Consider the following 26,076-nt stretch of genomic DNA (forward strand, 5'->3'; position numbering starts at 1 on the left):
ATCTAGGTCTCATGGCAGCCCAGGCCCTGTTCTTTACCTACAGGGATTTCTCAACAAAACTCGGTCCAGGACATTCTTAATATAGTCTTTGCCCAGAATTTCTTACTGTCCCCAGTTCTCAGAATCAGATGTGTCATTCCTAGGTTAGAGTAGAAGGGAAAGGTGTTTGCTGATTATTTACCACAGTAAGTACTTCTGCTAATTTGGAACATTCCAGAGCCTGAGGACCAGGCAAATCTTAACAAGCCTTTTGAGGTTCATCTTTTTTTTGTTTTTGTTTTTTAAGATTTTATTTATTTATTAGAGAGAGTGTGTGCTCGTGAGTAGGGGGGAGGAGCAGAGGGAGAGAGAAGCAGACTCCCTGCAAAGCAGGGAGCCCCACTTGGAGTTTGATCCCAGGACCCTCAGATCATGACCTGAGCCAATGGCAGACCCTTAACCAACTGAGCCACCCAGGCGCCCCAAGGTTCATCTTAAACTATTTTATGACCTATTAAAGTCAGTAAAGAGAGGATTAAGGTAAACTTGAAGCATTTGCCCCATGAGTTTAAAATGGAAAGGTAATGTGGAAAAAGCGGAGATAAATTTACAGACTGCTACAGTGCAACGTGATATGATGTGAACTGAATTGGACCATCTTAAAAATCTCTACTATAATTAGAAAATGCCATTCTTCAACAAAAGTTGGAAATAATGGAAAACCAAGTTAAAAGTAAATATCTATGGGCACTTGGCCTCAAAGTGTGTCTGGAGGGAATGGAGACAGTTTACAGAATGTGGGATTTGCTGGAATTACTTTTGGATGTAAAATCTCCATCACCACTAATGGTGGAAAAGTCTTACTCTATTCCCAATAAGTGCCCTGCATTCCGTCAAGTCAAAGGAGAGGACATATACCCCTACACTCTGCTGCTTTCTCCACCATTCTTATATAAACAAGAGTGGATTACTGATTGACCCACACTAAACATGAACTGAAAAAAGCTGGTTTTATATCAGAGTATAGAGATGTACTTTATTTGAGAATTTAGGTGTCCTTCCTAAAGAAGCTGCTTGTTATAATAACCTTGTTCTTTGAATCAGCTCTAGTCTTATAAAGGGCTTATACTCTGTTAGAATAAAATCAGAAAAGTGAAAAGTTGGGGGATGAGAAAAAATTGAAACGGGCATTCTATTTTTACTGAGACAGAAGTAAAGTGATGCCTGATGTCTGTCGAATTTTGTGATTGTGGAAGAGTGTAGAGAGTCCACCACACAGCGGTCTCGGCCCTTGTCCTACCTCATGGTGCAGTGTACGCATTCCCCTCCTCCTAACTGAAGAAGCCATTTGTAGGCTAATATCTTAGTTGTCTGAGGTAATAAGAACGCAAATAGGAGACGAACCAAAACCTTGAGAGGATCGTCTGGGGAATGGGATGTTACAGGGTTTTGAAGAGCCCTAGCATGCTGCAGGGAATCTGGAAGAACTCACATCCGGACTCAGAACAGTGCACGTGCTCAGGAGAGACCTGAGAAGGCCCTAAGTTCTCAACGTCCTGCCAATTCTGAGGCTCTCCAGAAAAAGGAGGTGAAGACTAATGCAGGGTGGTAAGCTGCCCAGCTGAGTGTTGAAGGTGCACCTCAGCTGAGGCACTTGAGCCCTTTGGCAAATACTGGTAGAGTCTTTTGATTCTAGGCATTTATGGAAACTCTGTCCAGCTGTTAGCTAAACATCAAACTAACAGACCTCAGGGGTCACACATGACAAGAATAGATACTGTGTGGAATTAGTTCAGAGAATTTGCTAAATAAATAATTACAGTAAGCAACAACAAATCTGATTTCCAGAGTTCTACACTACAATATTCAGAACACCTCGTATTCAACAATAAGCACAAGATATATAAAGAAACAGAGTATGACGTATACACAAGAAAAAAGAAATCAAGGAAACCTGTGCCCGAGGAAGCCCAGAGACTGGATTTTCATTCTAGACAAAGATTTTTTTAATATATATTTTTTATTAACATTATAATGCATTATTTGCCCCAAGGGTACAGGTCTGTGAATCATCAGGCTTACACATTTCACAGCACTCACCATAGCACATACCCTCCCCAGTGTCCATAACCCAAACACCCTCTCCCTAACCCCAACCCCCCAGCCACCCTCAGTTTGTGTCATGAGATTAAGAGTCTCCTGGTTTGTCTCCCTCCCGATCCCATCTTTTTTCATTTTTTCCTTTTCTACTCCCCAAACCCCCTATTTTCCTCTCCAGTTCCTCATATCAGAGAGATCATATGATACTTGTCTGTCTTTGACTTATTTTGCTCCACATCATACTCTCTAGTTCCATCCACGTCATTGCAAATGGCAAGATTTCGTTTCTTTTGATGGCTGCATAGTATTCCATTGCATATATATACCTCCTCTTCTTTGTCCATTCATCTGTTGATGGACATCTAGGTTCTTCCCAGAGTTTGGCTGTTGTGGACATTGGGGCTATAAACAGTCAGGTGCACATACCCCTTCAGTTCACTGTATTTGTATCTTTCTTTATTTTTTAAATAAACATATCATGTATTATTAGCCCCAGAGGTACAGTTCTGTGAATCGCCAGGTTTATATACTTCACAGCACTCACCATAACACATACCCTCCCCAATGCCCATAACCCCACCATCCTCTTCCTACCCTCCTCCCCCTGGCAACCCTCAGTTTGTTTTTTAAGATTAAAAGTCTCTCATAGTTTGTCTCCCTCCTTCCTACCCCCCAACCCCCCCACATTGCATCTCCACTTTCTCATATCAGGGAGATCATATGATAGTTGTCTTTCTCCGATTGACTTATTTCACTAAGCATAATACCCTCTAGTTCCATGAACGTCATCGCAAATGGCAAGATTTCGTTTCTTTTGATGGCTGCATAGTATTCCATTGTGTATATATACCACATCTTCTTTATCCATTCATCTGTTGATGGACATCTAGGTTCTTTCCAGAGTTTGGCTATTGTGGACATTGCTGCTATAAACATTCGGGTACATGTGCCCCTTTGGATCATTATGTTTGTATCTTTAGGGTAAATGCCCAGTAGTGCAATTGCTGGTCATAGGGTAGTTCTATTTTCAACTTTTGGAGGAACCTCCATGCTGTTTTCCAGAGTGGCTGCACCAGCTTGCATTCCCACCTATAGTGTAGGAGGGTTCCCCTTTCTCCGCATCCTCGCCAGCATCTGTCATTTCCTGACTTGTTAATTTTAGCCATTCTGACTGGTGTGAGGTGGTATCTCACTGTGGTTTTGATTATTTCCCTGAAGCCAAGTGATGTGTAGCACTTCTTCATGTGTCTGTTAGCCATTTGGATGTCTTCTTTGCAGAAATATCTTCTGCCCATTTTTTGATTTAATTATGTGTTCTTTGGGTGTTGAGTTTGAGAAATCCTTTATAGATTTTGGATACTATCCCTTTATCTGATATGTCATTTACAAATATCTTCTCCCATTCTGTCAGTTGTCTTTTGGTTTTGTTGACTGTTTCCTTTACTGTGCAGAAGCTTTTGATCTTGATGAAGCCCCAGTAGTTCATTTTTGCCCTTGCTTCCCTTGCCTTTGGCGATGTTTCTAGGAAGAAGTTGCTGCAACTGAGGTCGAAGAGGTTGCTGCCTGTGTTCTCCTCAAGGGTTTTGATGGTTTCTGTCTCACACTGAGGTCTTTCATCCATTTTGAGTCTATTTTCATGTGTGGTATAAGGAAATGATCCAGTTTCATTCTTCTGCGTGTGGCTCTCTGATTTTACCAACACCATTTGTTGAAGAGGCTGTCTTTTTTCCATTGGACATTCTTTCCTGCTTTGTCGAAGATTAGTTGGCCATAGAGTTGAGGGTCTATTTCTGGGTTCTCTATTGTGTTCCATGTATGTCTGTTTTTGTGCTAGTACCATACTGTCTAGATAAAGATTTTTAAACCAGCTATTATAAAAGTACGCTCAACGAATTAGAGGAAACATTGTCTAAAGAACTAAAGGGAAGTACAGAATGGTGTTTTTAGGCAGAAGAAATAATAAGCAAATGCGAAGAAGGGTCAGTTGAAATATGCCACCTAAAGAACAAAAAGGGAAACAAAGAAAATTGAACACAGATCTGTGGGACACCATCATGATGCCATTGTGCACATAATAGGAGTTCCAGAAGGAGAGGAGACCGAGAAAGGGCAGAGTTTTTGAAGGGGTAAAGGCTGAAAATTTACCAAAATTGATGAAAAACAACCTACATATCTGCAAAGCTCCATGAAATTCAAGTAGGACAAACTCAGAGATCCGACCTGTAAATACATCAAAATCCAACTGTCAGAAGCCAAAACCTGTGAGGGACTCTTGCTGCTATAAGAAAGAAGCAACTCATCATTTACAAGGGAGCCTAAACCAGATTAACAGCTGATAGCTTATCTCAAGCCCTAGAGGCCAGGAGGTAGTGAGATGAAATATTCAAAGTGCTGATGGGAAAAAGAAAATCTGTCAATGAAGATTTCTACTAATAAAATTATTCTTCAAAAATGAGGGAGAAATAATATTCCCAGACAAGGAAAACCTGAAAGTTTGTCACTAGCAGCCCTGTCTTGGAACAGATGCTAAAGAGTCCAGGCTGAAATGAAAAGGCACTAGAGGAAGATTTGAAAATAATATAAGGGTCAGTTTATCAAGAAGATATAATAAACTAAATATGTAAGTATCTCGTAACAGAGCTTCAAAGCGCATGAATACACATGGAGAGAACTGAAGGATAAATAGAGCAATCACAGCCATATTTACATATTTTCACTTCCCTTCTCAGTAATTGAACACATAGAAAATAATCGGTAAGATTACAGAAGATTGAAACGGCACTCTTAGGCAATTTAATCTACTTGACATTTTTGGAAGTACAGACCCAATATCTGAAGAATTCACATTCTTTTTAAGTGCACATGGAACATTGACCAAGCTAGACCATATACTAGCTCATAAAATAAATCTTAAAAATTTCAAAGGATTTGAAATATAGAGTATTTCTTACTCTGTATGTTTTCTTACCAAGCAGAATCAAACTAGAAATAATAACAAAGATACCTGAAAGCTTTCCAAATATTTGGAAAGTAAACACATTTCTAAAAAGCCCATGGGTCAAATAATACGTTACAATGGAAATTAGAAAATATTTTGCACAGAATGATAACGAAAGCACAACAGATCAAAATTTGTAGGATACATACAGTAAAGGCAGTGCTTAGATTTTTATAACTTTAAAGGCCTAACTTAGAAGTGTTTTACAACCAGTGATCTTAGTTTCTGCTTTAGGAAGTAGGAAGAAAGAAGAACAAATTAAACCCAAAGTATAAAGAAGAAAAAGTGGACAAACAATAGAGAAAAGTCAACAATTCCAAAAGCCGGTTCTTTAAACAGATTAAGACAATACTGATACCTGAGAAGACCCTGAGCCAAGGGCAGCCGCTTAACCAACTAAGCCACCCAGGCATCCTGCAATATGGTTTTCTTTTAAAATATTTTACAGTGATCCTAAAATTACATGGAAACACAAATGATCTAGAATAGCTAAAACAAGCCTTCAAAATGAATAACAAATTTGGAGTACTTACACTACCTGATTTCAAGACTTAAGAAAAGCTATAGCAATCAAGACAGTGTATTATATGGCAACAAATTGCTCAGAAAGTAGAATAGTGAGTTCATAAGAATACCTATATGTATATCATTAATTGCCTTTTTGCCAAGGATGCTAATTCAATTTAATGTCAAAAAGAAAATGATTTTGGGGGCACCTGGGTGGCTCAGCAGGTTAAGCCTCTGCCTTTAGCTCAGGTCATGATCTCAGGGTCTTGGGATCGAGCCCCACATTGGGCTCTCTGCTTAGCGGGGAGCCTGCTTTCCCCCCACCGCTCTGCCTGCTGCTCTACCTACTTGTGATCTCTCTCTGTCAAATAAATAAGATCTTCAAAAAAAAAAAAATGATTTTTTCAGCATATATTGCCAGACCAGCTAAATATTCATAATTTAAAATCTCATATACATACATTAAAGATTCATCAGTGCTAAATGTAAAGGCTAAAACCATAAAATATTCAGAAGAAAACAAGATAGTATCTTTGTGACCGGTGGCAAGCAAAGATTTACTAGGAAGAACTATAAAAGACTTAACCAGAAAGGATTAAAATGGGAAAATTGGACTTCAAGAAAATTTGACATTTTTTCATATCACAATATTTTAAGGGAATGAAGTTCCAAGTCCCAGACTGGGAAAAATATTTGCAACACATCTGACAAAGGATTTATATATATAAGTTATATAAAGAACTTTTTAAGAATATCCAGTTCTTAAAAATGGCCAAAATATTTGAGCAGCTTTTTCACAGAAAAAGGTGTAATGTGACAATTAAGAATGGCCGTCTACGGCCATACCACCCTGAACGCGTCTGATCTTGTCTGATCTCGGAAGAATGGCCAATAAGCACATGAAAAGGTGCTTAAAATCACTAGTCATCAAGTACAGGCAAACTAAACCCACAGCTGGGTACTGTTTCATATTCCTCAAGGTGGCCCAGATGAAACAGACCAACAATACTAGGCATTGGAACAGCTGTGGAGCAACTGGAACTCTGATTATTTTATTGGTGGGAATGCAAGATGGTACAACCACTTTGCAGAACGCTTATGAATATTTTTAGAAAGCTAAATGTAGTTCTATCACAGGACCCAGAAATTCTACTTGCATTATTTACCTAAGAAAATGTGCCTACAGAAAGAACTGTACAAAAATATTCACAGCCATGTTAGACTAAGAGGCCTCCAACTGGAAACACTAATGTTCAGTAGCTGGTGAATGAATAAATAAATTCAGAATAATTGTAAAATGGAATACCAGTCAACAATAAAAAGGAACATATTACTAAAATATTCAGCACATGGACAAATGTCAAAAAAATTATGTCAAGCAAAATAACCCAGACATAAAAATAAGGCCTGCTGTGTGACTTCACTTCTATGAAGTTTAAGAACGGAACAGGCACAACTAATCTGTGTTGACAGAAATCAAAACAATGATTGCTAGAAAGGACCACAAGCATATTTCCCTCCTTATTAAAATGTTCAGTATCTTGTTTTGTCTGCTGGTTATGTAAGTATACATAATTGTTATCCAAAGTTTGTTGAACCAAACGCTCCCTATCTGCATTTTATTGTATGTGAATTATGCCTCAATAAAAATCCAAAAGCTTAATACTTTTTCTCATTTTTATTTTACGTATAATTTTTAATTCTCCCTCTCAGTGCCCTAATTGGGAGCATCAGATGCTTTTAAGCTCATCTTCAATTGCTGCTGTTGTTACTTTAAACTGTGACTTCTTATTGAGCTTGATGGTGAGTTCGGGAGCCTGTTACTTTCACAGATAAAAGGTTAGTTGGAAAAGTCAGAGGAATGACCTTCATTATATTAAAGGGTGAAATTTTGAAATATGTGCATAAGGGTTTATAAACTCAGTGCTTTCCGCACACTGGACGGAAGAAGCAATTAGTACAAGGGCCCTATGATTGGCAGCGTGTGGTGCATGGAAGGAAGAGTGAGGTGGGAGAAATGGGAGTGGATTAGTGAAGATTAAGTAACAGGATATAAGATCAGACAGGAAGTGAGAGTCAAGTCATACAGGGCCTATCAGGATTTTGCCTTTATTCCAAGAGAGGTGAAAGCCTTTTGTGTGTTTTTGTTTTTGTTTTTGTTTTTATTGAAGTCCAGTTGACCTACCGTATCAGATTAGTTTCAAGCAGAATGATTTGACATTTAATGCATTATAAAAAGTTCACCGCAGGAAGTGTAGTCACCATCTGCCACCATACAAAGTTCTTAAAATATTACTATATTCCCTATGGCGTACTTTATATTCCCATGACTTAAGCCATTGGTATGCTTTGAGCTGAGTTCAATGTGGTAACCGTGTCATTGAGGCAGCTAGATGGGGAAAAGACTGAAGAGGTCAAAGGTGGAAGTGGGGAGGTCAGGAGATAATTGCAAGAATTCATGAGAGATAATGATGCTTGGCCTAGGGCAGTGCATGTATATGTACTTACTCCTAGCCCCTTGTCTTAGCACACAAACTACGTGACTGCATGTATACTTTACGGCTCTATTGGAAAGTTTCTCTTTGCTATCTTCCAAGGTCACCCTTAACTATGGCTGTAATGTAGCTGTCATCCATTCTTAACTTTCTCCCACAAACTGAGCCAGCCCATATGTAAAACCAAGCTCTGACCTTTTCCTCTTTTTTCAGCCAGTCATACAGAACCAACCCTCCCCACATATGACCATATATGCAAGCATGGGAAAGGAGTGCTGGTGAAATTCTGTTGGGTGACATCGGGCTTCTGGACTCCTGGCTTGTGCAGCTTACTCATGCCCTCTAGTTCTGCTCAGGTGTACAACCTGGATGCACAATTTTCATCTTATGGAAGAGGTTTCTTCTGGATCCAACTTTATAATTGGTGAGCTGACAGGACTAGACTTACAACGGGCTATTTGGATGTCTGGTATCTTCATATCTTCATGGTGAAGAGCTCTACTTCTTCTGTGACCCAGTCACATGCCAGGTGCTGTTTCTCAAAAGTCACATAATTCTTTGCTTTGGATAGCTCAGCTTTCCTTTGGAACCTCATGGGCCACTATTACAGATTTCCTTCAGGGCCTTGCCGTTAAGTTGCCCTATCTTTTCCCACTGGTGACACTTCTGATACAGCATCTGCTGGTTGAAGGGCTCGGTGGAGCTCCTTGCACTGCAGTTTTGATCTACTGCAAAGTACTTTCTCATTCTTAGCCCAACCCAATGCCTTGCATGCCACCTGGTATAACTGAGTATTCCAAGATGTTGAGTGTTTTGCCTTCAGAACCTAGAGAGGCCTACCAGGTGCTTTGCTTCCTTGTGTTGGGAATTCTAAGCCCCAGCACTTTTTCACTTGGGAAGGGGTATCCCAACATGTGCCTAACCACTGGATTCCTAAAAACTCCACGGAAGTAGCACTTTCTCAAATCTTCCTTGAACCTACCCCCCCCCACCCGAGTATATATACCTTACTGAACTGTTGCATTAGTTAACTCTTGTTTATCCTGCCTAATCAGTGTGTTGCCATTGATGTGATGGGTTGATGTGGTGGTCTATGAATTTCAGGCAAGTCCAGACCTATTTAGAATATGGTGGAGGATAAGAAGCTAACAAACCTGAGACAGAAATGTAAATGAATATGTTCTCTTTCCCAGGTAAGTACAAACTGTTGCTAATCTTATTACATAGCTGGAATAGAAAATAATGCATTTGTCGATCAGCCACATACCATGTACCAGAGGCCTTATTAATCTGCTCCAAGAAAGATGTGACATATGACACAGCAGCTATGATAAGAGCTCCTGTGGGTTGAGCTTGCACGACTCTGCAGTCATTCTTCAAGATCCATCTAACTTATGAAGCGGCTAGATGGTGTCCTAAATGGACAAATTCTAGAGACTACCGTTCTGCATCTTCTAGAACTCTGAGAATGTCACTAATGCCCGCCATATTCCCAGCCCTACCCTAGTATGTAATTCTGCTTTTTATTTACCATCTTGGTAGAAGGTGGTGAGAGGTATGGCAGTTTCAGAGATCTCCACTTGGCCTTCCCTTCTGTATAACTCTTACCCTAGAAACCAGGGACCCAATGCCAAGTATGTTAGTTCTAAATTGAACACTCAGAATCGGGGAAATGGTCACTGTGTGGGTCCATAGACCCACTGAGCCCCTTGTGACCTAGGGTTTAGTAAGGGCTTTATTATCTTACCTAGTCACTGTAAGTTACCATTCTAACTGGGGACTATGATACAACTTTGGGTTTCATTGTGAACCTAGACCCTGTATCCACTAGTTCTCCAAGTATCTGGTTTTTCTTTCTGTGTTATACATTGACCTGAATGAATGGCCATAGATCCCTTTGGGGAAGGACTGAGGAGATCATCCCAATATGTTTGCCAGGGTGTCCTTCCTGCTACGCAAGATACCTCTTCAGTCAGTGGGTTCTAGATCAGAAAATTGGCCCAGGTTTGGGTGATGAGCAGAGGATTATGATGTTCTATTGAGGTAACTGTCTTGAGCCGCTTGCTCCCATTTCCTTTTCCTTTTTTTTTTTTTTCTTCCTAATTTGTGCTCCTCCATTCCTTTTTATGTTTTCAGTTACAGATGTTAAGCACCATCTGAGCTGCCTGTTTTGCCCTGACAATGCCACATTCTGTGAATGTGTAAAGCCTCCTTTGCTGCTGCTCTGCTGTAGGTGGCCATCGCGGCAATTGTGGCTTCCTTGTTTCTGGGGTTCCCTGCCACACCTGGCCACTGTTACTCCAGCGTGTCGTCATCCCCATAGATACTGACAAGTCCTGCTCTGTGACTGTGTCTCCTACAGTCAGCCCTGGCCTGTGAAGGCCACAACTAAAATCCCTTGAGGTGCTTGTGTTTTTCTCACTATCTCCCTGCCGATGGTGTTGGTGAAGGGTGTGTGCTCTGGGCCTACTATGTAACCTAACTCTGGGGTGTGTCTTCCGGCTTTACCTAATATTTCTGTTCTAAAATAACCTACTTTCAACCTCTTTATGACTGTCTGTACTACCAGTCAGGGGAACTCAACACCTTTTTCACTTCAGTAAATGTAGGCTACAGCTTTTGCAGACTTCTGAGACCACTGGAGCAACGGCCCTATCCCTTGGAGTCCTTGCCAGAGGATAAAATCGCGTATCTCAAACAAATGGCCCAGGTGAATTCTTGCTTATCCAATCTTAAATTCTGGCTCCCTTAAACCCCTCCAAATCCAGTCTCAGTGCTGCTTCCCTGGCCCCTAATGGCACTTGTTCTTTATTCATCAGAAAGCACAAGGAGGGGGAGAAGCAGGCTCCCCACCAAGCCAGGAGCCCGATGTAGAACTAGGTACCAGGACCCGAGGATCATGACCTGAGCCAAAGGCAGACATAGCTGACCGAGCCACCCAGGTATGCTGGTACTTGTTCATTTCTGCAATTTTTTTGGGTGATTTAGTCAGTCTCTTTGCTCTCTCACCAGGCCAGTTTGTCTTCTCCAGACAGATAATGCCGGGAGGGCCATCAGACAATGATGTTGGTCTGACCCTGAGAGAGACAGAAAGATCGGAGGGAGGGAGGAAGGGAAGGAAGAACGATTAGTTTTAGACAGCAGTACAGTTCCAGAAAGTTTTAGCAATGCTGACAGAGAGTCCTTGAGCCAGTTACCTCTCAGAGAAGTCTTCATCTCCCAAGAACAGGCCTGCCTCAGTCAGCTGAGAGCAGCCCATGGAAAGCATGGCCTTGGTCAAACATGGTGCTGGATCTCAAAGCAGAGTAGCAGGGGCTGTCAGTCAGGTATGCTGTTTGCAGTAGGAGATGAGAAGAAATTTTCGTGGCCACCACATTCCATCTAGGACATGAGCTGGAATGACCTGAATGGCTATGGACTGGCTGGGGAGCTCTCTATCCACATGGCCACTGCATGGTCACCTTGGGCCCATGTGTGGCCTAGAGGTCTCAGGATGGTCGTACCTCTTACACAGATGGTTGTACTTCTTGGCTTAGGGACACGAAGTGAATGTGCTCAGAGACCAAAAGGAAGCTTTAAGTCTTCTCATAACCATGTCCTGGACCCCACACAGCATCACTTCCCCCATATTCCATCATTTATACCAGGTCAGCCCAGACTTCACAGGGTGTCTCAAACTTTTGGAGACTAGCTACCACAGTGGGACATGTATGTATATAAACTCATGTAATGTTTCATTTGTTTACTAAGGTGGGCTCTGGTCTTTTCACTATTTGGTCTTTACTTGTGGAATCATTGAGAGTTTGGTCTGTAATAGCAACTCATGGATTATTGAATTATTCTTGGTCCTTTAGTGTAAGCTTGAGAAACTTTTATTCCCTGCCCACCCCCCACCCCCAGTACTTTTATTGGATTGCTTTTAAACCTATTTAAGAACCTCATATTTTATCTTTAAAAATTTAATTCCTGCCATCAAAGAGTTTCAGTATCTATGTACCATAGGGCACATAGAGCAAAAGTATGCCATTATTTTTAAAAGAAATCTCATGGTTCGAGTCCCTACCACCAGAGCACCATGGAGATTCTTTTCCTGAAAAGCTGAAAGTCTGTCTTCAGTTGTTTTTCAGACTCAACCACTATTTATTTGAATTCTCTCTAGGCATGAAATGACTTTTTGGGAAAATTTTCTATTAAAATTGTTTATAGACATATTTCTTAGTCCAATAGCAATAAAGATAATTTTGCTGGTGTAAATTTTTTAAAAACTTGAAGGAATGTGCAGAACATTTGGTATCTGTACACCATAACCTGTTTTCCTTACTCCCAACATTTGAGACCGTCTTTGGGCGAGAGTGGCTCTGGTGAAGGAGAATAGGGAAAGCTTTCCAAAAAACCGCACACGTTCCCTCGTAAAAATAAAACCGGAGTCTTGATTTAAGTCCAGCCAGCTGGCTGCCTCTGAGTTCATTATCAATCTTTAACATGGCCTTCACATATCTCCCCCACCCCCTTGTCAAAGCAAAATTCTAATCAGGCTTTTCCCCAAGCAAAGGTTTTATCCACACTGGGGCAGACCTGGCTTGGAACATTTTATTGGCAATACTGGTGTCATATTCAGGAACCACAGTTTTGTTGGACTGTGTTAGCTTGAATGACAAGTATCAGTGGTCAACTATATTTGAAATATTGTTAAAGTACCTAGAAATAATGGGCATTAAAATTCATTCCGTTCACTGCAACAAACCTCTAAAGATTTCTTGTCCTCAGTAGAACCGGCATACTGTGATTGTTATTTGGAACGTAATGTAACCTCAGCAGCAGCAGAGACAATGCAGTCCTCTCATTATACACATGCTCTAGGATCGTTTATTTTAATGCTTTCAAATAAATATGTTCCATGCAGCACACCACAATAAATAAGGAGCAGCAATGTTCTTCTAGTAAATCCATCCATAACGTGAGTCACTATGTAAAACACTACATCTCAAGTCTTTGGCCCTGTACCGTATCACGAAGCACACCACATCTGCACCTAATCATATCTGGCTTCATATGGATTTAATAGGACTATGCCAGAAGTGCATGTAAGAACAAATTTAACCAGAGGTTTCCAGCTATTAAATACAGCTACTAAGTAGTTAAAAGGCAACAACTAAACCTGTAAAGCCTACCCCCCCCCCCCATTTTTTGAGACAGAAATATAAAGACCGAAATGCTCTGGTGAATGGCAGGTCAGTGGAAAGCGGGGTGGGATACATTTGGAGTACTTGGAGCAAAGCCGGCACAACAGGACACCCAAAATGTCTCGCAACACTGATACTGAATGGACACGGAATACGAGTGGAACTGATGGCTGCAGCACTAAGTTCTAGAAGGTGAAGGTTGGGGTTGGGGTCAGGGTGGTTCGCTTCCACTAGGCAGATAACTCAACGGTGCCTTCCTCCTCACTGTCAGCTCTGTTAGCGCGAATCTCCACGAGGGTCCTGGCGAAGCGGGTCCATTCGTCATTGTGGGGGACTGCAAGCTGCAAAGCAAGAGAATAGAAAATGGTGAGCAAGTGTCTCACGGGCCAGGAAGCCTTGAGGCCCGCCTGACCGTTCCTCCTGAGGCAACCGTCTCTCCGGTCTTCTTCCCGGCATCAGCCCTGAAGAGGGACAACCAACGGTAAGAGGATAGTGTCCCTCTCAGAAGAAAAATCACTTGTGGCATTTGTAAAACTTTAAAAAAGCTTACGTAAACCATACCCTGACAGTAGCCAGTTAAAGCACTTTCAGGAATGAAAAGTCATCCCAAGAAGACCAGAGTTAGAGCGAACCCAGCAAATACAAACTGCCCCACTGACGGGATGGAGAAATAACTGTGGGATTGCCTTTCTCAGTCTGGGCTGTTGGTCCTTTTTCACAAGTGTGGCTAATGCACTAAGATGCATGGCAAAAATGTACATATACAAAGAAATCTTACTATGAAATAATGATTTGGCTTTTTCAGCAAGATCTTCTGTTCTAAGTACTTTACATGTATTAACTCATTCCTCACAGCAACCCTACGGAGGGCAATATTAGTATCTCCATCTTACAGAAGAAGAAATCAAGGCACAGAAAGACGAAATCATCTTACTGAGTTTGCACAGCTAACAAGTATCAGTGCCGGAGTTCTCTAGCTCCAGGCTCTGCTTCTCTACCCAGGATGCGGACTGATTCACCAGAAAGGGGGCGTTCTGTAATTTCCCAAATACTGTCTTCTTCTCTGCACAATTCAGTGAGGAGAAAACCAACCCCACCCGGTACAAATTACATGTATGAATTTTGTTAGCTGATTTTAAGAATAGTAGTTTCTTTACATAGCCTCCAAAGATGAATTGCTTAAAGATAACCATGCAAATGCTTGGAGTGGAAAAGAAAATTATTTGAAGATGAGAAGCAGGACCAAGTAGAATTCTGAATGGTTTTATAGAGAATAAAATTGATTTAGACTGTAGAGTGATTTTCTTGGAGGACTGCCCTATAAGATGGGGTAGCCCATCGATAGGTACCCAGAGTTACACCTATTCTATAAACATTAATAACAGTCACCTCAATAGACATTTTTGAAAAGAAGCAAAGAAACTTAAGTTTGTGATCAATTTTACAGCTGAAAAATCGCCCACTTTATATAGAGCCAAATGATTAAAACTTTAAATTTTTATTATAGGGATCATATCCTCAGATAATGTCTAAGACAACACTTTGGAGGCTGGTACCATCAGTTGATGTATATCCTGCCATTAGTTTTCGAGCACTAAGGTTTAAACGTTTCAATAATAGAATTCTGGAAATGATCTTCAGGTGGGGCAGTAAGTTCTTCTACTTACTTCAAGAAATGTAGTACCAGTAAGAATTCTGCTTTGGTCATATGAATAAGTTTCTGAATGGTTAACTACTTCCCCAGTTATTGAAATGAACCTAAATTTCTCCTTAGGCAACAACGTAAGTTCACAATAGTATTGAATGACAGTTACCCCTTTGCTCAGTCCATTTTCCCTACTTTGAGCTCTTTTCCTAGGTTCCACTATTCTTTTTTCTCTTCAATTTTAGAAAATACTGCACCAGGGAAATGAGGCGTCCAAAATCAATGCTACAAAAAAGCGAACAAAAAGCACAAGCAGCAAAGGGTTGGTATCATCTTTATATGAAAGAATAGGCCCACTATTTTTTTCTTTTTCTCCAACTCCTCACCCAAGTCCTTCCAAAAAGAACCACAACACCAAAGCCTAGGTAGGGAGAGGCAAAGCCAACCACGATGGCATGATTATAACTTTTTCTCGTATGAGGTGAGAATCAAGCTGTAACTAAGGCACCTCAGAATTTCACATAATGTGAAGTATTGGGGAAAAGCAAGCCTTCCTAATAACACGTTATACAGTATGTGATACAGTGTAGCGCTCTAGGCGTCTGGCCCCTAAACCTGACATTGTATTGTTGTTGAAGAGGCACAAGTCTGAACTAACATGATGCCATAAAGTAATGCTTTATTGATAGCAACATATAGGAACTATATACTCAAACAAGAAAACAGGTAAATATGTTTTACGTAGTTTCATGCAGTAGGAATGGCAAGACCTTTAAAAAATGATACTGCTAAAGATTAAGAAACATTAAGGTTTGAATGTGTGCCCGGGATATAATTGGAGACAGAACTGAGTACCATTTATGATATTATAGTTTTATAGCTAACTTTTCAAAAATGAATTCTATTAAATTTAAATTTTTCTGATAAAAAAACAAGAAGTCCCTACAGTAGATCTACCTTTTCCACGGGGATGGGAATAGTAATACTATAATACCACCACCTGTCGTAAGAGTTCCTAGTATTCTAACATATCTTGTCCTCTTTTTGATCCGTGAAAGTTTCATTGAGGTTGGAAATATTAGAAGTTAAAAAAAAAATTCTACCAAGTATTTTCTTCTCTAGAATGTTAGTTTGCTTTGGTTCACAAACAAAACCACAATAAAAAACATTCCAGAGAAGAACACAATGAAAACACAATTGCTTCTAGAAACTTAAATTTACCTACCTCATCCTATTATACTTTCTCATTTAGCTGGCTATAAAAATAACCCAAGGTGATTGTAATGTTAGATTTAGAAGGTGAACTGCACACTGCCCCACTTTTAGAATTAAGTATCACCATCAGGAAGCACTTTAAGTATAATCTTAGCTTGAATGTGCGAATGTGTATTCACAGGCGGTTTCCACACCCAAACTAATAATTTTTGGCATCTGAATTACTTGTAGGTAAGATCAAACAGGCGTCCTACCAAACAGGAAGACCACTCCTTTCACTTTGTGTCTGCGGCTGTATGTGGCATCCATTTGGAGAGAACCATCCTTCTTATCCTTGGCACTCCTGACTTTTGTCACCTGGTTCTCTCTGATTGGAGATGGCTGCAAAGGAGGCTTAAGAGCATAAACTTATTGGAGACTTTCTCTAGGAGACTTTTAATCCAATAATACCTTAATCATGAAGTAGGAAGATTCTTTGTCCATGTTCCTCAGTTAAAGAATAAGATTGCTGTCGTGTTCCTCTGACTAGCACAAAAATGTATTTAGTCAGTGGGGACCGGGTACCCACGCTATGCCTGGCCCTGTGCTAGGGATTAAAGGGACAGCACTGAATAATTTTGGCACATGATGACCGTGAACAACAAGCAAAAATGATCATGTTTTATTGGGTCAAAATGTGTGAATACAGGCATAGATGTGTTTGTTGTTGTTGTTGTTTTTTAAACTTCACCTACATTCCAAACATGAATAGCCTGAAATCGATCTTCTTATAGTGACAAGTGCAACACTTCTCGGTGTGGGTTATGTGTCAGGCAAGTAGCAGGGAAGCAAATGGCACGTTCATGCAATGGCCTCAACATCTCCTTGTGTTTCTACCAAGGCAGTAAAGGCTAAATCTGGAGCAAAGTAGTTCAGGATAATTTTCTAGCAATTTCCATTTCACGATAGGAAAAATACTCACACAAGTTTTTAATCATGATGAGTAATTTCAATTGATTAAAAAAAAAATAGAAGCATTGTGAAGGAAATTGCTCATAGTGATAGCAAGGGACTACCATAAAGAAGGGCTTCTAAAACTTGTCCAGTATTGCACTGAATCAGAGTGGATCTGGAAACATTTTCTGTCTTCAGATTCATCTGCCAGAGTCCACATCTTAGGTCAGGGATGATTCAGATTTTCCCACTGCTTCGTGGACAAGGTGCACCAACAAGCCAGTTCACCCTCCCACTAGAAGAGTTCTAATTTTTGCTAAGTGTATAAATCGTTTTTATGCCATGAGCACTCAGAGCTCTGATTCCTGAGATAATACAGTCGTGGTTCTAAGAGTGACGGCCTATTATAGATATGATATGACCCTATTTTTACAGCCAAGGGAACGAAGGACAAAGATAGTTTCTGAGGTAGCAATTTGGCCCTAAGGAGGAGGTAAAATGAAGCTCAGATTTGGACAGGAGACTTAAGTCCTGTTCTCATCCTGGTTACTGGCAATGGTTGGGCACTTAACCTCTCATTGCCTCAATTGTAAAATGGGGATGATGGTGTCTGACCCATTTATCAACAGAGATGTGAAGAGGATGAGAAAGGTAATCTAAGGGAAGAAAATACTATGAGTTCATCATGGAATAGTCATGCGTTCTTTTTCTTTAAAGTGTCACTCAGATTGAACATGTTCCTAAAAACGATCTCTGTAAGTGGCACACATTATCAATTCAATAGCATTTTTGTGGTTCTGTTTTTATTTTCTTAAAAAATTAATTCTGATGTTTACCACATTAGGACATTAAGGAACAAGGCACAGACCTCTTTTAACAGGTGGGGAAGAGAAGAACAGGTAGCTCAACGATTTGCTGAGGATCACATGACCCTCCCCCCACACCGAGGAGCCCCAGGCTTCAGGAAATGGCAGCGTACCGCCCCAGATTGCCTGGCAGGTAATGTGTTTTGAATCACCTGCTAAAAGATTCTAAAGATTGTATTTTATCTTCTAGGATTCCTGGGAGATAAAAGGTCAAAAGTAAAAAGCAAAAGTGTGCAAAAGTTGTGGAAAATTTATGAAAATTGATTTTAGTCCCCTCCTTCCTACGTCCAAGGCCACATGGACCTGCTTCCTCCCTGCCTGAATGGAAGGGAGGGAGCCCCTAGCTCCTGCCCAGCCTCTCCCCCAAATAAGTAGTTGGCCCAACTGCCTGGCGTCCAGCCTGGGCTTCTCATGCACTTAAAGGGAGGCAGAGATTGCAGAATGACTGCATTCTGAGAATGGGGTCAGGGTTGACTTTCTCCACCTCCACGATCGGCCAGAGGGCAGTTTCCCGTCCCTGCTTTGCACTTATCTCCTGCGTGTGCTTATGAAAGTGATGTTTTAACATGTCTGATCATAATTTCTCCATGTGTGAGAAAGGAATTTTGAGACTCATCCCCAGGACTGCTGTAAATAGTAAACAAGCCCTCCCACCCCCCCAAAAATATGATGAGCTTTTAAGCACAGTGCTTGGCCCATTATAAACCCCGTGGAAATGATGTTTTTTCTTATTTTTCCTTAATGCTTATTCCCTTCTCCATTATTTTTGTAAGGCTTCTTTTCTTTCTTCACATTTTCTCCTTTTCACCTATATAGAGCTGCATTTTTTTTTTTTAAGAAATATTCTTTATATTTCTTGAAAACCCAAGTAATTTCCTAAGTGGTCCTACTTCTAATACTAGCCAAATTTCATGAGCTGGGTATGGGGGAAGGGTTCTTTCAGACCCCAAGAAAAATTCCGTCAGAGTACTTTTGATTGCTCATTTAAAAAAATCAAATTTTAAGCACAGTTCTTCATAAATACACAAGTACACATATATGTCAACAGACTGATGCATATTTATCTCTCAGATACGGCCAGTGCAGAGTTCCTGAGGTGTTTCCTTGGTAGGGCCCTTTCTGCAGTGGGAGTCCACATTTTTAGCTCAAGTCCTAAGGCTTTGTAACCGCTGAACATGCTGTTAAAAAATCAAATGACTTTTTATAACCAGGTTTAAATACACAAATATCATTCATATGTCCCTTTTTATAAGCACATGGCTAACAATTTTGAACAGTCCACAGTCAAGCCTCCCTCATTTGTTAGTAATTTTAAAGGGTTTATAGTACCTAGCAGCTGATTTTAAAAAGCTGCCTTATCTGCAGTGACTCCTACCAGCTCAAAGCCGAGTTCTTTACAGTAAAACTCTGTCACAGGCATTGTTTATATAAAAGTAAGTTAATTAAAAAAAAATCTTGGACAATTATTTGGAAATTTCCAAATTATTGGAAATATTAAAAAACTATTCGGTGATTTCAGTTGGTTTTTCCAATATATTAAACATGGCAAGCAAATAAGACTCCAGATTTCCGAGTAAGCACTCCATGGATGTATATTTCATCAGCATCTTTGAAATCTTTTCATCAAACCGAGTCATTAAGAAAAAGTGTGGGACGCTATGTTAGCCATGGATGCTGAACACATACAGGACAACTCACCTCCTGTACCTTACCTATTTGCCTAGGAATTAAAGTTTCCTATTAAAAAGATATCTTACGAATTACCTTTTCACTTAATACGCATTGATTTTTGTTGTTGTTAATGCATTTACAGAAACCGTGGAAGTGAATGTGGGTTTCCACAGAATGACTGCTAAACCCCTCTAAGCCTTAAACAGTTTTTTAAAAGTGCCCTTTTTAATGCCCCCCCCCCCCGCCCAGTTCAGGAGATTGTGGACCTACTGGTATACAAATACACATTTGTGTTGAGAGGAAGCTGGTATTTCTTAGGACAATTCCCTTTGCCACACACACAGATGGAAGCGAAGTGGGAGGTAGCAAGCACTGAAGCAGCCGCTGGAATGAGCAAGCTTACTCGCTCCGCATAAATACAGGCCCCACTGTATTTAACTCGCGGGGGAGTCTAACAATGGATGAAACCACGGACCAAAATTCCAAGCCAGAGTGCAGTGTGCAGAGGGGTAAATGCGCGGCAGTGTTCTACCACAAAAAGATACGCTGTGTGGTAACTTAGCATTTAGAGCCCTTCTAGGGAAGGCTGGAGGGAAGGGTGGACGTCACATTAGTCTCCACGCTGTAGCATCTGCCCTTCCTAGTCAGTACGATAAAATTTCTGTGAAATTTGGCAGCACGCAAACCTACAGTAGTCTGATGAGATCCGACTATTTTTGGTTAAGAAAGAAAGAACCTATTTTATTATAAAATCCTATCTAAGGGACCTATCATCTACCCGTGAAGCTGCAGATCTCTCTGCCAAAGTTCTCTTCCTAGGATCTTTAAATGAGTGGTTAACTTTTATAGCATGTTTGTTAGAATACCACTTAAAAAAAAAAAAAAATTCATTACCACCCAGTTAAGGAAAGAAAGGTAAGACATAAAATCAAAAGTAAATAGTAAAAAAGATGGGTCTCTATCATTCTCAGTAAGCCAGAAAACATCGAAGGAAATAATTTATTTTAAATACTATTCCTTAGGGAAAAAAAATGTTCTTCATGTTAAAATTTAGCATTATAGGAAGCACAACAAAATTCTGGAGTTCTATCTATGGAGGGAAAAAGAAGAATCACAGCTAAACAAGAAAGAGTTAATTTACTAAGGCCTGTGATGATCTTGTTCACATTTGTATGAAAGCCTCATCATCCTTTCTTCTTGAGAAATCTCTTAAGTGTAATTTTTTTTCCTGTTATTTGGACCTTTCTATTCCTCTGCCCAAAAGATGGAAAAAGTGCTAAAAATATTGGCTGATGGACAATAATGGAAAATAAACTTTGTAAACTTCTATTACCACTCTTTTTCCATAACAGAAAAGATCAGGAAAATGACAGGGGGACGACAAAGGATGTGCTTGCTACTCAAGCTGCTCTGTCCCATTAGCTGACTAAACCCAATACCCTTTCCCCTCCTGATACTATTAACTATAGGTTTTCTAGTAAATTCCTAGCAACCACTGCATCTAAGCAGTTTTGACAAAAAAAGAAAGCTTATTGCTAAACACCTTAAAAACATTTACTAAGGTAATAAAAGAAATGTCATTCCCTCCTACTGAATGTTTGGGCATAAAAGAGGTATTTTTATAGTGTAGTTCATGATTTACCATATCCATAGTGTCCAAAAAAAGCACAATGAAAAGGAAGCATTTTTCCAGTGGTTTGACAACTCTTTGAATCAACTGTTAGGCTTTCATTACTCTAGTGGCCAACTGCTCACTCTGAAAAGCGCAGGGGGGTGAGGGACTGGGATCGGGAACGGGGAAGGACGAACCTTCTTTTCCCCATATATTTTCTGTATATCCTTGTCTGTGCAAATATAGTGAAATGGATTATTTTTCCTGCCCATCAATCTGTTGCCAGCTTGGAGGCTGCACTGTGAATGCTTCACACGATTCAGCTTTCCCTTAACCTTCAGCTTCCCTATGTGAGATAGTGATTCCCCCAAACGCGGATGGGGCGTCTTTTCTGTGCCGGGCCAGGTCATCCTGGTCAAGCAGACATTCCGTAAGCATCTACCTTGCAAATGTTTCTGTGGACGTGGCAGTCTAAACATTACAAAAACCTTACTGAGGAATGTGATTAACCCAAGGAGGGCTGCCAAACTAAAAACAAAACAAAACAAAAACCAAAACCAGTTTTTTTCTAAGTCAGAAGGGTGGCTGGTTTTTAGGCGGCTAGAAGATGTTCACTTTTTACCTATGGGTCCTGAATACTAAGACAAAACTAAAATATTTCATCTAAATGTTGAGAAACTCGAGCGTGGCTGCGAGAAGGAAGATCTCAAGGAATGGACCGCTGATGAGTTTTATCTGCCATCCTAAAAAGGGAGTGCAAAATTTCTTCAACAAGGTTAAGCTCTGATATTTCCTAAATGATAAATAATTCATGTTTTAAAATGTAGAAGATGTTCTGAAAGCTGACATTCTCCGAAATTCATGCAAAGCTTCTTTGAAATTAGAATAGGATGATTCATTCACTTCCTCACTTTGCAAGTCCAACCAATATAGCATATAAATATTTACACGTCAGCACGCATAAGCAGACACACGATTCCGTAGCACACACACTCCTGTAACCAACAAACAGCCCCCTGTTTCCGTACAGGCCAGCGTTAATCCGGCCTCACAGATCACTGGAGCAGTTTCATGCTCAGCTGGTTTAAGCTGTGATTTGAGGCTACTGTTCTAAGCAGTAATTTTTCAAGATAAAATTTAGCAGTTTTGAAATTCTAAAACTAAACACAATTTTGTCAGCCATAAAAAAAAATTTAACACTATAATTAATGACTGCTTCAAAATCCCAAACTGCTATTGAAGATGACAGTTTGAAATCACAGAAGAATCATAAAGATGATTAATTATACAAACTGGTACTTGTTTCAGAAGGTTTATATTCATAGGCCATTTATCACCAAAATGGGAATATATGAATTTCATTGAATATTGCAAATTACTATGCACGCATTAATTTGGTTTTTATAAAATTAGATATTAGGGTTTTCTTTTCATTGAATCAACTTCTCCATAATACATAAAAGTCAGAAGTATTTTCTTATCAATCCAGGAAAAAAAAGTGGTTTGAAAAGATGCTAATCCTATAAATTCATTTTTACAAACTAATGTACCTGAATAAGCACAGTATTTATATAATAATTAGTTTAATTATGGTCTTTTACATATATAATTGCCAAAATGAAAGCCACTGCTACTACATTCACTATAAGATGAGTAATTATAACGTTAATTGGAATTAATAGCGTTTTTCTTTTTCTGTTTTAAATTAAGCACTTTTCCTAGAAGACATCAAGTTAATACTAAAATTACAATTCTACATTTTAACCAAATTATTTAATTTCAAATACATGTAATTTATTATGACAAGGAAATGGATTAATATATTATTTCAGAGTAGCTTATTTTAGGTAATTATATTTATTAGCACCCCAAATCTGCTCAAATAGGCCTTTGTGCTTTTGACTCCACTGCACAGTGTTGTGGCTATGGCAATAAAAATTCAGGTAAAAACTGAAAAGTCCCATTGAAAATCCCAGTGCTTTGTTTTTGTGTCATCAGATGTCTAGATAATTAGCAACAGAACTAAGTATCTGAATGTTTGGGCACCACACAATAACTTGTGCCAAAGTCTTGGCTTTTCCAAGAAATGTTTGGCATCTGCTAAAGAAAATAATATTGTTTATCCACTGAAGAATAAAGCCAGCACTTGCAAAGACCTTCGAGAATCTTGGGGTGATTTTAACTGCACTTGGGGAAGCTGAGCCCAGCCCCGCTCTCTGTTCCGGAGGCCACCGCAGTTTGACCGTGCTATCGCGGTTGTCCTCAGCGGGGGCTGCTGGCCTTCCCAAAGCACAACAATTAAATGAAGTGATTTCACATCCAGTTCTTTCTCATTAAGGGACTCTCACTTGAACCCCCAAATCACAGTGTAACTTTGCATTTTGTGTTCTGCGCACCCCTTCCCCGTGGAGGGGGATGACTTACACTCAGCACACAGACTTCTCCTGGAAAACGGATGCAGGTCCTGTTCTACTGCAAACAAGAAGGAGTTCACCAAGGCAAACGGTTACTGCCTAAGTGTAATTCACTTAAAAACCAGAAACGTACTGTATTTATTTTGTGTCACTCAAATTCTTTTGAACTCCCTGCACTAACCGTTTATCAGATTCCTCTATATTGAACTGCTCTTTAAAGTGCAGGAGAGATGGCTCATCAAATCTCTTTCTTCTCTCCGTCTGCTAGCTGCCTAGGAAGCTGCTGGAAGCACTCTTCAAGAGTCCTTGTACATTATAGCTGGACCGCCATTCTGAAGTGTCTATCGCCATAGGCCCTTTTCCCTGTTGGGATCCTAAATAAACTGTCATCCTGATTTTTCATTTCCTCTCTAAAGTACAGTCAGGTGAACATTTAAATCATGCTTTACCTTATTAGCAGGTACCTGTGATCTCTCATATTCACCTGCCTTTTTCCTCTCCAAGAATTTTTCAAGACCCTTTTAATAGAGTAACAGATGCCAACTTTACTGTATTTACTGAAATCTGTAATTAAATAACTGTTCTTCTTTTAGCCCCCAGCCAGTCGTGTGAACCAAGTGATGGGAAGTGTGGCCCCAGTAGCGGGTTACGCTGTAACGACAAACGCATGCTCTCTTAGGCCATCAGCGAATGGGACAAGCAAACCAGTAGAGCTAAGGGAGCTGGGCTTTAGTCGTCTCCTCAGTTCGCTTTCCAGTTGCCATTTTCTTTTCCAAGTTCTGCTGTAAGCTGAAAATGATTTTGGAATTTTCTCATTTGACTACTGTAGAAATATAATCAGGGATTTGAAACTTATGTGTATTTATCACAACTGAAAACAAAATCTTCCCTGGAAGAGGTTAATGGAAAAAGAAATAACAGGAGGTGGAGGATAAACTGCTTCTTTCAAAACTGGAGCTGCAAACAGCATTCTAACTAATTCAGATAAGCAGCAAACATAGTTGTTAGGGGATATTTATGACAGCCCATCTGTGTGACAGCACCGAAGCATTAACAATAGCAACGGGCTTTCTAGAAAACACATCTGCAAGACAGACAGGTAGATAGGCTGACTATCAATCATTGGGACACGTGAATAATTCTATACTCACTGGCCCATGTGCTATTAAAATCAGCTCCGTGTATATATAGAAAAGCCTGCTCTTCAGTAAAGGAGCCATGGCTGCGAGTAATTCTTATTTTTAATCTTTAGAATATGTGTGTTCACACATCATTAAAAAAATCCAACAATGATTAACAGCTCTCTCTGAGTGCATTTTGAAGTGGCATTCACTCACCGTTTTTGGGTTATATTTGTGGTTAACTTATGACTTGTTATCTTATCCACATTTCAGTTAATTGAATGGGATCGTGCAACCCCACAGCAAACAGACTGCATCCCACGGTGTGAAGAAGAAGAGCCTCAAAACTTATTCAGGAGCTGAGCTCATCTTTAACTTCACATCTTAGAAAATGTAAATGGTTCATGCAACCACTGTCTATTTTAATAACTTTGAAAGTGCACAAATAGAATAAAAATTATAGCCAAGTAATAAAAGGGGTCTTCTCTTTCATTGAATTCACATAACTTCCATTTATGCTAATAGGAGTTAAGCACCTGCTTCGCAAAGAAAATAGACCCCTACCTGTGAAAATAAATGTGCTGAAATCAAACAACCAAAAATGTGTGCTATATAAACAAAGCATCATGTGGCCTACCTGGAAACATTGCTGTTTTATATTTTAACCTCATCAGTCACAGGCCCCAAGATATGACTCATGCCTTTGCCATTTAAATATAACAAAAAGGAAAAAAGGGGTTGCAGCGGCAGGTTGGGTGGGTGGGGGGGATGGACATACTCAATCTGGTGATTTCAGTGAGCTCATACACAATCCTCTGTTTACCCCTTCAGAAGTTCCTAATAAATTGCATCAGTAAATCTGGATTCAGGCCACTGCTCTCTGCCATCATCTTAAAAGTTATGGAGGATAATTGTGCATAATAGAAGAGGGCATGATCATTGGCGGGGGGTGGGGGGTGCTGTGCTGGGACTCCCTGCGGCAGCTGCAGCCTCAGCTGGGACAGGAGATGAGGCAGACGACCGTTAACGACCAAGGACACCAGAGTCCCTTTCTGCACTGTTCTCCTGGTTGAGCGCCAGGTCTCACAGAAAGCATGTCTACCTGGACTTGAGTGGGGACATCTCCACTGACAGTTACAGAAGTCTCTTACCAGGGAGTTCTTGATGAGGGTATGCCAACGGAGTGGCAGAGAAAGGCTGTCCCTCCCCACTCCAGCTATAGCAAGCAGCATAGGGATCTTTCCCCAAACTCTTACACCTTTGGTTCAACTAACGGTTTGATCAAAGCAAGGGTATGGGGAGGTGAATAACAAGATCCGGTACAGTTTCAGCTCTAT

The 26,076-nt window shown here is 40.2% G+C and overlaps 1 protein-coding gene and 1 long non-coding RNA gene across 5 annotated transcripts in view; one reads left to right on the top strand and one right to left on the bottom strand.

Annotated features, from left to right (window-relative positions):
* Positions 1 to 12,919: 12,919 nt before the first annotated feature.
* Positions 12,920 to 26,076, bottom strand: part of DYNC1I1 (dynein cytoplasmic 1 intermediate chain 1) — a 297,026-nt gene continuing 283,869 nt past the window's right edge. For all 4 annotated transcript variants that reach the window (XM_082693604.1, XM_082693605.1, XM_082693603.1 and 1 more), the window contains one exon: positions 12,920 to 13,603. In XM_082693604.1, coding sequence (XP_082549730.1) covers positions 13,493 to 13,603 — 111 coding nt within the window. In that variant the 3' untranslated portion in view covers positions 12,920 to 13,492. The remainder of the gene's footprint in view (positions 13,604 to 26,076) is intronic.
* LOC309845525 lies at positions 13,611 to 25,189 on the top strand. The gene is made up of 3 exons (XR_014301326.1): positions 13,611 to 13,743; positions 17,900 to 18,054; positions 25,013 to 25,189. It is a non-coding gene; the product is annotated as an uncharacterized lncRNA (long non-coding RNA).

The sequence above is a fragment of the Mustela nivalis genome (assembly GCF_964662115.1).
Source record: "Mustela nivalis genome assembly, chromosome: 12".
In the NCBI taxonomy this organism is placed as follows: domain Eukaryota; kingdom Metazoa; phylum Chordata; class Mammalia; order Carnivora; family Mustelidae; genus Mustela; species Mustela nivalis.